The 12305-nt window shown below is 39.8% G+C and overlaps 2 protein-coding genes across 2 annotated transcripts; one reads left to right on the top strand and one right to left on the bottom strand.

Moving 5' to 3' along the window:
• The first annotated feature begins 2271 nt into the window (after positions 1 to 2271).
• LOC131316525 (protein FAR1-RELATED SEQUENCE 5-like) lies at positions 2272 to 5967 on the top strand. Its single transcript, XM_058345927.1, has 3 exons — positions 2272 to 2424; positions 3644 to 4179; positions 5456 to 5967. Coding segments are annotated over exons 1-3 (732 nt in total). The 5' UTR covers positions 2272 to 2423; the 3' UTR covers positions 5651 to 5967.
• A 3020-nt stretch (positions 5968 to 8987) lies between these two features.
• Positions 8988 to 11596, bottom strand: LOC131316514 (probable inactive purple acid phosphatase 29). The gene is made up of 3 exons (XM_058345914.1): positions 11245 to 11596; positions 10113 to 10507; positions 8988 to 9571 (listed from the first exon to the last, which is right to left on the bottom strand). Exons 1-3 carry the CDS (start codon positions 11540 to 11542, stop codon positions 9128 to 9130), a joined length of 1137 nt encoding a protein of 378 aa, XP_058201897.1. The 5' UTR covers positions 11543 to 11596; the 3' UTR covers positions 8988 to 9127.
• Positions 11597 to 12305: the final 709 nt, after the last annotated feature.

Raw genomic sequence — 12305 nt, 5'->3', positions numbered from 1 at the left:
ACTCAGACGATCAAATGAACTTCGACAAAAAATGAGCACACTAATGATTTCTAGCAAACCACCAATAGATGCATATTAATCTTCTCGAACCTGAATAATAAACAAATTGCCAAAGGTGAACTTTATTACTCTCACAAAGAGAGACAAAACTCTCACAAGAAGAGAGAAAAACTCTCCCAGATCTTGCTCTAAATCCAGCTGCCCAAAAACCGCCGAACGGATAGCAACCCACACTGCCTCCACCACTGCTGCCACAAGAGATCTGGCGACGGATTACATAAGGACAAATGACTCCGGTGATGGCGAAGCTCACTAAACAGAAAGGGTTAGATTTGAGGGAGGAGAAAACGAAAAGAAAAGAAAACTATAGGGAAGAGGGGGAAGAAAGAGGAGAGCGGATGAAGGAGGAAGAGCCCGGGGGAAGAGGGAGAGGAGAGGGCCCCCGGGCAGAAAAATGAGGCGGCTTTGACTTCTCAAAATCGTCTTAGAGCTCTCAAAACCCTTAGAGGAATGCTACCTAATGAGAACTAATGCCCATGTCTTTAATCGGAATTTCGTTTGTGTAAAATTGAATTGAGTTTGTGCAACTAAAAAATGGGAAGTCCAATATCGTTTGAAATTTGGATCATTATTTAGCCCGCAGCCCGCCCCACCCAGGGGGTTTTTACCTAGCCCGAGTCCGTCCAATGAGAGGCTAGCCCATCTCGTAGTTTTCAATAGGTGGGCTTGGGCCTAAGTATTTTTGCTTGACCCGCCCGTCGGGCCGCCCTACAGCCCGCCCATTATACTAATTTATTATGCTCCATTTTAGTTCACTACCACCAACTATACTAATTTATTATACTCCACTAAACAAATAAAGAAAAGAAGAAGTTCACTTACCGAGAAAGAGAAACAAAAGTCTGGTCTTAAAAGACTTGAGAGGTGCGTGGGGTGCTCTATGCATTTGTGGTTGGCTGTAAAAGCCTTATCGGTTGGAGGAGTTCTTTTTATGCTCTTAATGCTATAATATATAATACATACATACAATATATAATGTGTATAACTGTATTGAGTGTGGGGTGCTAATATTATATACATATATATATAGCGGTTCAGGGGACACCCAAAAAAACACCTAAAAAAATACCTCATAGTTTTCGATCAAATTTTGATGATCCGAGCCGCTCAATGTGATCAAAACGTGATTTTAATGATACTTGTGAGAAATCAGCAAAAATAATGACCGGAAAGGGCTTGATCCGAACAGTTTCAAACAGTTTTTCATTGAACGGTTCGAATAAAAACTGCTCAAATCAAGCCTTTCCGGATTATTTTTTTTGTTAATTTCTGGCGGGCACCTTTAAAATCACATTCTGCACACATTGAACGGTTCGGATCATAAAAATTTGATCGGAAACTATGAGTTTGAGATTTGGGGTGTTTTTTTTATGTGTTTCTTTGGGTGTCCATTGAACCGTCCCGTATATATATATCGTACTAATATAATGTACATTTTTTTGTGAGGCCCGACCTGTGAGTCCACCCGAACTTTGACCCGCCAGCTCGGTAATTAGGCTAGCCCGTGGACAAGGTTGGGCTTCAACTTAAAAAACACAGTCCAGCCCACAAAAAAAAAAAATCAGCTCAAGCCAACCCACGAACGGACTTGGATAGTGATTTGACGGGCTGGGCTGACCTGGCCCAATGATGACCCTTACATAAATTTACCCAGAAAGTATAAAAAGAGAGTGTCTACAGTCTAGTAAAAACCGGATTTAGCATAAACCATGGTCCAAAGAGCAAAACAGTTTTTTCTTTTTTCTTTTTTTTTCCACCCGGTAAATATCTAGCCTAGTTGTAGAAGGAGACGAGGCCAGGGGTTTTGTTAGGCGTAGGCAAGCCAACGAGCATCAATCTATCAAACTAACCCCGTTAAACTTTCTTAAAAATAAGTAATTTATTTTAAATTTAAAAATAAAATAAATAAAAAATAATTTTTCAATTTTTTTTTGCATCGTATAAAAGATCTCATCGAGATCTTTCAAACAAGATCTTTATTGCATATTTTTAAATTTCAATTAGTTTATAATTTTTGAGATTGAAATTATCTTCTTAAAAAATAAAGACTTATTTTCGATTCCGGAATGGAGCCAAATATTCGCGTTTTTGACAAAAAATCATGCGCTCATCTTCTATGTGAAATAGATAAGAAAGCGACATTGAGCTGCTGATAAAAAAAACCAAGTGACATTGACTACAAGCCAGCCCGTTGGCCCAAAAGAGCAAAGCAGTTTGACTTTTCCATTTGCCCAACTAACAAATCCCCACTCTACCATCACGCTCAACTTGGACCCATATAATCGGCGCGCACCTCTCTCTCTCTCTCTCTCTCTCTTCTCTGTGTTCTTGAGAGGTGGATTGTTCACATACTTCCAATTCTCAGTAAGTTTCTGTCCCTCTCTCCGATTATTGATGAAGATAGATTTCTTATATTTCTCAACGAAAAACATCGGGGGAGTTATTTTCCCTCGAAACAAACAGAACCCAACTAGGTGTATATTGGATTTTCTGTTTTGTTTTTCTGATTGTATTCCAGAACGCATTGAAACCCTGAAGTTCGAAACTTTTAGGTCAAAAATTGTAGATTAATTGGGCTATTCGTGTGACAAAAGTTGTTTGACTTTTTCTTTCTTGCGGTTATAAAATCATAGGTTAGGGCTGTTTGTATTACAATTTTCTTTTTTTGCTTGTGTTTTGAATATAAGAATAATCTCCTCTTGGTAATGGGGGTGGGTGTAAAAAATTTATCTTTTCTTAACTTCACGTCCATCTCCAGCCCTTTACTTCAATTTTTCCTTAATGTGAGTTACAGCATCATGTACCACCTAGCCTAATGGTAATGGTAAATTCTTGGGCTTGTGAAACCTGATTCCGTTGGGGTTGCACTGTGCTGCCTATCTGGGGTTCGACCTGACAAGTGTATTACGGTAATTAGTTAGGTAAATCTTATGTCGTAAGTACTTGCTAATACACTGCAGCTGATGTAACTTATACTCTCTTGGATTGATACAGCGTGGTAAGTTGGAAAACGGTGTGAGCCGCATATGTATTCAACTATAGATGGTTGGGAATCACCTAAAAAGCTTTATGCCTTGCATTTTTTTGTTTCTTTTCTTGATTGTTCTTTGTGCGTTGGGTGTTTGTTGATTTGGCCGATTCTCAAGAAATGGCTAGCTCCCAAGTGGTTTAGGCCAGGTCACAAGTTCAAGGCGTGCGGATGATGCCATTGTTGTGATCCACTAGCCCTCCTTGGGTGGTAGAAACCTACAGGTGATTGATCCCTCACGAGACTTGCTGTGGATATGGAGTTCCTATGGTCACGGCTAGGGGAGGTTACTATGGCCGGTCATCTTCTCCTCCACCCTTTTTCCCCTGCAAACAAAAAAAAAAAGAAAAAAGTAGCAAAATCGGCAGTCGATATGAAATACTCCAATGTGTATTTTTATATATGACCATTCTCCATTCATTTGCTACTGTTGTGGGAAATTTCTGAGTTCTAGGAGTTTGAACATGTTTGCCTTAGCTAGTTGGTGTGAAAACATGTAGAAACAAAAAAACAACTATTGAGTAAGTAACTATTTAGTGATCACTTGTATTGCAGTGGATTTTGAGGTTGATGATGATGTCAATGGTGAGGTGCTCGGTAACTCCATTGATGTTGAAGGCAGGGCTTATAGTGAAAATGGAATGGGTGGATGTTCTGTTGATGTGGGCTGTGATCTTTCTGCTAGGGGAATGGTTCCAGTTGAGGAGCTCCAAGTCGTAAATAGTTCTACTCCAGTAGATGAGCCCTATATTGGCCAGGAGTTTGAATCCGAAGCAGAAGCACATGCCTTTTATAACGCATATGCGACAAGAGTAGGTTTCATTATTCGAGTGAGCAAGCTCTCTCGTTCAAGACGAGATGGATCTACAATAGGACGAGCGCTTGTTTGTAATAGAGAGGGCTTTCGCACGGCTGACAAGCGTGAAAAAATTGTACGACAAAGGTCTGAAACAAGAGTTGGTTGCAAAGCAATGATTTTAGTTAGAAAAGAAAGCTCTGGAAAATGGGTTGTTACAAAGTTAGTAAAGGAGCACACTCATCCTTTGAGTCCTGGCAAAGGTCGAAGGGACTTGATCTATGAACAATATCCGGTTAGTTACTGCTCTTCATTACTCATCCTTTGGAGTTTTCTTTGTATGAACCTTGCTAATATGACAACTATGAAACATTTTCTGATAAAATAAGGTGATTTCCCCATCAACAAGGTGTGGTTAATGGTTATGTTCGCCTATAAATGAAAAATAGAAAAGAGGTGTGGTTATGCTCTAGTTTGGCCACCTTGTGAAAGCATGCTGCATAATATATCATGTGTTGAAATTTTTGTGTACTTGTCAACAGAGAAAGAAGGCGATGAAAGTCATTGATTGGGCAACTGGTCACCAGACATGTGCAAATCATTTTGCCAATTTGTTTGATGTTGGATGAAACAGCTAAGCCCTTGCAAATCATTTCATAATGAATTGTAGACATTAATCTATGTTGGATCCAACATGATTTGCAAGGGCTTAGTATGAAATGATTCATTATGGCCATTAACCATTAGTAATTTAAATACTTGAGTTAACTTGAATTGTGGACAGGTTTCATGAAGATACATTATATTGATGAAACAAAAAGATGTCATTTGTGTTTGTTTAATGGTTCATGAATAGGCATTCTTACTTTAGCTGCCGTGGATTCGCGTACTTGTGACTTGTTGCTGCATAATTTCATCAAGTTTTTTCTTGCATATATGTGTGTGTGATGTCTGAGGCTCCTTTTCATATTGTCTTGTTTCTTTCCAAACATCCTGCAACAAGATAGTTGGGCTGTGTAATTTTCGCAAATGATTGTTATATGACTCGACATGCCTGTTACCTCATAATGTTCTGAAACCCAGTTTATATGTTCTGTGGAATTAAAAAGTGTCTCTCTTGTCTTCATGCATCAGTTTTCGCGAGAATGACATCATATTGGCCCTATAAGTTACTATTTCTTAGTGGTAAGTTCATTCACAAGGAGAATGACCTACCTGTTTGTCATTGCAAATGTTGCTAGCATCAGGTTGTGCTTGGATTTGCCTTGGGATTCATTCTATTTGATTCCATGGCTCGATGTTTTTAAGGCTTGACTCTATCCTTTAAAAACCGAATCGATACATGTGGAGTCACCCCAATTTATTGGAAAACGGAAGAGAGAATTTAATGATGGCCTAATTTGTCGGTATTATGTGAAGATGTGAAAGTAGCATAATCTGATGTATTTAACTTAAGAAGGGACTTTTTGAATTTCAAACCAGATTTTGTCCTCAACTGTGTGATGGTCAGTGAGTCTTATTGTTGGCCCATGTTCGTATTTTCTTACTCCCTTGATCATGATGGTTTCCAGAATGAACACGATAAAGTTCGAGAACTGTCTCAACAGCTGGCCATTGAGAGAAAAAGAACAGCAACATATAAAAGACATCTAGAGATGATTTTTGAGCACATTGAAGATCACAATCAGAGTCTCGCGAAGAAGATACAAGGCGTAGTAGACAGTGTAAAGGAGATGGAGTCCAAAGAACAAGAAAGTCAGAGATAGTTTTTTAACATTATACTGCACTAGTTGTGCTATGGAATCGGATTATTTTGTGATCGAAAAAATCAAAATGAGCACCTTGAGCATTCTTCCATTACTTGATCGGATTGTTTCCATGTGAAACAACTGGTAACTAGTCATTGGCTCTGTGTCAACGACTCAGGAAGAACTAGAATTTTTTCAAGCTGATGCGATTCCCTGAACAGTGTCAGAGAATGATCACACATTTTGTTAGCAATGCAATTCACACAATTGTTTCTTGTAAATGTTCTGAGGTGGTTTAACTATCGCATTGGAGTTGATTTAGCCGTTTCATCTCAGTTACTCTTGAGAGGTCCTTGGATATGGTGGGTTTATACTTCTTACCTATTCACTTCTACTTGAACCGTTCAGCGAGCGTTGTAATGATCCACATGACGTGAAAGACTTGTAACATAACACTTGGAACAGTACGATTGCTGCTGAAAAACGTACTGTAATAGGCTAGCGCGGCTCGCTCCCACATAACCCTGCCAATCTTATTGGGTATTTTCCCAGATTTTGAAGGAATTCCTTTTCTTTTGTACCAATCTTCTCAACGTATCCGGGTTTGTCAGCTCAAGGTTTTGTATAAAAATTATCACCCGTCTGTCCCAGATTTATCACTTCGCTTTTGGTAAAAATAGACCCCCAACCCCGAGCATTCGGATTTGGATCCACCAAAATGGAGTCCATGGGACACTTTGTGCTGTATGCGTGAAGTATCAGGAAATGCTCATCAATTTTAGTGTGTTTCCCTAAAGGTTTTTTTACCGTTTCAGTTTCTCAATAAAATTTTGTGCTTAGAAATCCGAGCACGAGTCTCGGATTCGTATCAACAACATTAAATTGCTGGCTCTATGGATCTCCTGACTAACAGATTCACCTTTCCACATTCCTGGACTTTCCATCTCCTCTTTCCCTATCTTATTTTTTGTGAATATAAAGAGAATATACAGAGGACCAATCACTTCAAATCAACCCTAGAGCTTAGCCCAGATGGGAAATATTGTAGGTTATGCTTTCGATAAGGTGCAAGAAGGATTGAGTTGGCTGGCGTCCCTAATATCCCAGGGGATCGATTCTTGTTTCCGTAAGCTGAAAGAAGCATTTACCTGGGTAGCATCCAAAATCAAGAAGTTCTTCAGCTATTTATTCAACTGGATGAACAACTCTCTAAACCGTATGTGCAGATTCTTCGACAAGCTGATGAATTTAGTCACTTCTCTTATTGAAAACTTGAGGGATTTGCTTGGCTATAACAAGGAATTCATCCACATGGTTTGCGAAGCTGAAAAGATGACCGGGCAGTGGTTGAAACCAGTTCCGTTTGGCAAGGATGAACAAAAAAACCCGTCGGAGATTGGCAACATTCTGTCTGATCTACAAAAATCATGTCTTCCATTCCTTGCTGCTCTCTCTAAGCTGGAGGAATTCGAAAAACTCGGTTTTGCTCTTCCGGAGGAATTTGAAGAAGAAAAAATGGAGGGCTTTTTTCCCACCAAGTTTGAAAGTTTGGCTGGTGAGAATGTGGGAAAAGGAGCTTCTGATTTCTCTAAACCGGAGGAATTCAGTGAAGGAAAACTCGGTTTCACTCTTCCGGAGGAATTTGAACAAGAAAAAATTGACGGCTTTTTTCCCAACAAGTTTGAAAGTTTGGCTGATGAGAACGAGGGAAAAGGAGCTTCTGCTTTCTCTAAGCTGGAGGAATTCGGTGAAGAAAACCTCGGTTTCACCCTTCCCGAAGAATTTGAAGAAGCAAAAATTGATGGCTTTTATCCCACCAAGTTCGAAAGTTTGGCTGATGAGAATGAGGGAAAAGGAGCTTCTGCTTTCTCTAAGCCGGAGGAATCCGGTGAAGAAAAACTCGGTTTCGCTCTTCCGGAGGAATTTGAAGAAGAAGAAATTGATGGCTTTTTTCCCATCAAGTTTGAAAGTTTGGCTGGTGAAAATGAGGGAAAAGGAGCTTAGAGCTATGTAGGTCCATGCATATGATTCCTCTTTTAACCACAGTACTCCCTCAGATGGAAATAAATTCCTCTAGTGATTGTTTGATTGTGTCAATACCACAGCATTAACTGGGATTAGTTGGAAATGGTTCTCACATTTTTGCTTTGTCTGACTTGGAAACACCTATTTAAAAGTAATTAAAGCACTACTACTTGCATCAATTAAGTGAACAAAATATTCGAGGACTAAAGGTTTGAAATAAAACTGCGTGCATAAATTCTGCATTATATGGGCGACAAGATTTAGACACACGATTGACGAAATTTGCAATCCGATTGGATTACGATAGTCAATGTGGAAGAACAATTGCGCATTTTTTTCCGATGCAATTTCTTGTAATTGGTTCTTGTAGATTTTGAGGTGGTTAGCCTCTGCATTGGAGTTGGTTTAGCCATTACTGTACATTGGAGTTGCTCTTTAAGAGGTCTTTCCCACTGCCAGGCTTAGTACTCGGTACCCAATTTCAAAGACAAGTAAACGCAGGATAAATTCCTTTTCCGTCACTTCACTTTTCAAGATTTACTTCACTGTGGAAAAACTAGATTCGGATCCACCATTATATTACGCATTGGTGTATAGGAGGTAAGGCTGGCGCAAACACGCAGTGATATTCACATTACAATCAAAAGCCTTAAAAAATCATCGATTTGAGGTTTGACCCACCAACGTGCTATCGATTCTTATGTTTGGCTAGTCCTTATGAAACTTGGCGACGATAGTATGATTGGTTCCTCGAATTAGTAAAGTCTATTGGACCGCATAACAAGTTTAAAAAAAATACTACAGTACTAGTGGATTTTATCAAACGGTTGGCTCTATGTCCTAAAGACTAATGAACTTGCCTTTTGCACATCATAAATTGCCTCTATGAATCTGTATGTCTGAATTCTCTGCAGCTTGTTCATTTTATGTGCTGACTTCTTGGCACTACTCCTTCACTATTACCTGTAAAACTCGAACTCCAGTTTAATGGTTATCAACCCACATGGTACCCATCAGACATGCATGCTTTGCCTTATTTTTTCTTTTTCTTTTTTTTTATTATTTAAACTCAGTATCCAATCCAATAGATCCATTAATCGAGGACAAAAACGCACTGTCTGCTAGCAATAGTTCAATTAAATCACGCCTTGTTTTGTGCAATGAATCAAGTTTGGGCTCCATCCAACTTCACTTTCCAACTAAACAGATTCTTCAATAAACTTTTCTCACCCTTTCAGCTTCCCAATACAAATTTGTGCTTAGAAATGTGACTAGGAGGGATTTAGTATTCCAGAGGGAATTCCCATATTGTATGGGACCCAACTTGGAGTTCCACTTAAATGATCAGATCCGTTCAATTTATTTAAAATACTTTTTAAGAGTCCCTGTAAGACAATCAACTCATTCACAAATATCGAAATCTTTTTTTGGTTTATTTGTATTAATTAGAAGAGTGCAAATCCAGGTTAATTAATGACTCCAAAGCACCTGAACATCAACAGCAGTGAGCAGTTGATTATCTAGGTGCTTCCTTGTTTTGATGGACTTGACTCCTCCCCAACCTCCCTTCTCAGTTTTCTCCAAAGACGCTGCAACCACCCTTGCCCTCCTGTCCCACCCAGCCTTCCCGTAAGCGTGATATCCGAATCCGCCACCATAACAAAGATGAATACCAGTTAGCTCACCACAGAAGTCATTGATATGACCATGGCCAACGAAAACGGCCTTCACATCGCCTGCTTCCACCATCGTTGTGAAGAAGCCAGAGTTAACTGAAGCAGAGCTAATGCCCTCTTGCTTAACACCGGTAAAGTTTGACGAGTCAAAGATTGCGAATTCAAGCAATGGAATGTGGAAGTATGCGAGCCCTGGTGCAGGTGCCTCCTGAGCCTCGGGCTTGTTCTTGTATGCTCTCTGCATCAAGGACATGATAAAAGAAGTCAAAGAATGATGATGATTGAGGGATATACTAACTTTGAAGTTTGGTTGGCATAATTTCGCATAATAGGTTAGATCCCCATGGTAGCATTGTGACACTGACAATGAACACAAAGAGAGGGATGGAGGGACGACAACTAAGGGCAGAACAGCCCAAGGGACCGCCCTATCCAAGTTTCAAAATTTCTTTAAAATCATGATAGTTTTCTCTTATAAAAGTCTAAATTATTTTAAGTTAGACTGCGCAACGTTTTCAAAACTTTACTGAAACGTCACAAAATGGCCGAGCAAAAAACAAACGTCGCAAACTAAACGAAAACAGCATACCAAAACGAAATACTGAGCCAGATCCTTGAGCTTTCCTCTACCTAGCTAATCAAAACAGCATACCAACATGGAATACTGATCCTTAGACCTTGAGCTTACACTTTGAGGACAAATTACACCCAAACTCTGAGCAACCCAAAGCGCAAAATATGTTGAATAAGCAACATTAAAGCAACTGCGAGGTGGTTACCTGAAGCTTCTTGGAAGTGTTTTGGAACCAAAGCTGTTGTGAGAGTTTGATCCAGCCATAACCAGGGATGGAGGGAACTGTTGAGTAATCACCACTGTCAAGGAAATAGAGATTGAGAACTGATTTATTTTCAAAAGCTGAACCCTCAACCCCGCGGACTTCCAGATTATAGTTCCCGAAACCATCAATATTGTCAACCTCAGGAGGATTAAACTGAGACAAGGTGTGCTTCATACCAACGATATGTTTCATGACCCCTGCCCTCGAAAGCGTAGATTCTTGGTCACGGTTTCCCAAAACAGCAGCCCAAGGGATGTTGGATGAAACTGCAGGGGAAAACACAGCATTCAGGGAGTATACTGCATCTTTTGCATCAAATCCAAAGATGTTGTCCCCTGCAATAACCAAATGGAGAGCACGCGTTAAACTTAGGCATACGCAAGATTAGGAACATTTCTTCAAGTATGTAAGCTCAAGATGGTTGTCCCCTGCAATAACCTTATGTTCATAGGTGAAGAATACAGTCATGTTAGGTAATTAAAGGAAATGAGTTACAGTTCCAAAAAAAAAAAAAAATTGTAGGAAATGAGTTACTCCACGTTCCAGATCCAAGCCATAAATCATATCTTCAACATGCTCCAATTGCATCATCAAAATTTTGCAAAATAGATTTTTTTCCCCTCTAATCTTTTATATGCATTAATTACATCACCATTCATGTTGATAGTTTCTGGGATGAATTTTTCTACAAAATCTTACACAAGTACCCATATTGGAATGTGAGGGCCACACACACTCCCCACCCTTTTGAGAGTTTGGGTAAAATGTGTGTGCAACTTATTTGTGCAGTTTTAGAGTTTTGCTTCTTGGACTAATTATCGATTGCACTAACACCATGACAATTCTGGTTTTCAATTCTAGGAAATTGAATGAACAGTCAAATCATATTCAAATACAATCTCACGGAATGCTACATACACACACCCCAACAACACCCCTCTCACATATGTGAGAGGGATGTGGTTGGTAGGTGTGTACTAATCATTTGTGGTTTCACGGAATGAGGTCAGTAGAAAAGAGGAGTAAACGTGAAATCCACTAAAGGTGTGGACTGTGGTGGTGGGGGGCGTACCAGTGAAAACGATGAGGTGAGGTTTGATGGCAGCAATTATGCGGTGGAGGAAGGTGGTGGTATTGAGGTCGGAGCAACCTGCAAACTGCTGCGGCAACACGTCCTTACACGGAGTAGTCTTTCCGTTTGCATAGTGCATATCCGCTACCTGCAATATCCTGAACTCCCCCTTTTCGCTGAACCTCAGGGATTGTTTTTGTTGTTTGGTACTAATAGCAGAAGCAGAAGTAGAAGCAGAGGAGAGAGAAACAAGAAGCACCACCACAACGGCCGCCATAACCAAATGAACGTTCGCCATGGGGGAATTACACTTTGTGGATCAGTAAGGTAGTTGGGTTAATTCCTTCTTATTCGTCTTATATAGACATCTTCATATATGATACCCCTCCGTCCCAATTTGTTTGTCTATTTTTGGACTTATACTTGTCCCGAAATATTTGTTTACTTTGGGAGAAGTTTTTGGATACAAATATGGTATGGGACACGTGATACCTGGTGTGCATCCAAGCCGTCCAAAACTCTCCTTGTCAAACAAACACTCTCTCTCCTCTTTCTCTCACTCTCAAATCCTGGCCGTCCAAAACATGTTCAGACGGCTTGAATGCGCGCTTCGAATGCGCGCTGGGTACCACGTGTCCTGTACCCTATTTGCACGCAAAAACTTTTCCTACTTTGGAAGATTAAGGGACCAAAAACTACAAAATTCCTTTTTTGTACCTTGCCATTTGAACTAAAGTAACCTTTTTGAAAATAGTTAGGAGGGCAACTTTTAAAAAGTTGAGCAGGTGCAATGATTGTTCTTTAAAAAAGTTGTATTCCCCAAATTGGACAAACAAATTGGAATGGAGGAAGTACAATACAACCTACCCAGGTCAGAAAGTAGAAACTTCAACGGTGACATTTATCTGCCTAGGTTCTAAAGGTCCATCGATTTATTAGTGTGACATTAACAACTAACTAGTTCAGTAAAGACGAAACATAACCAGTCATAATATTTCCATATGCCAATTGTTTTTGAAAGAAGGGAGGTGTTAATTCAGTAGTCTTAGTGCCCCCACACA

The sequence above is a fragment of the Rhododendron vialii genome, chromosome 2a (genome assembly GCF_030253575.1).
Source record: "Rhododendron vialii isolate Sample 1 chromosome 2a, ASM3025357v1".
Lineage (NCBI taxonomy): Eukaryota > Viridiplantae > Streptophyta > Magnoliopsida > Ericales > Ericaceae > Rhododendron > Rhododendron vialii.
The sequence above is the reverse complement of the archived record's forward strand: the minus strand, read 5'-3'. Positions and strand labels throughout refer to the sequence as shown.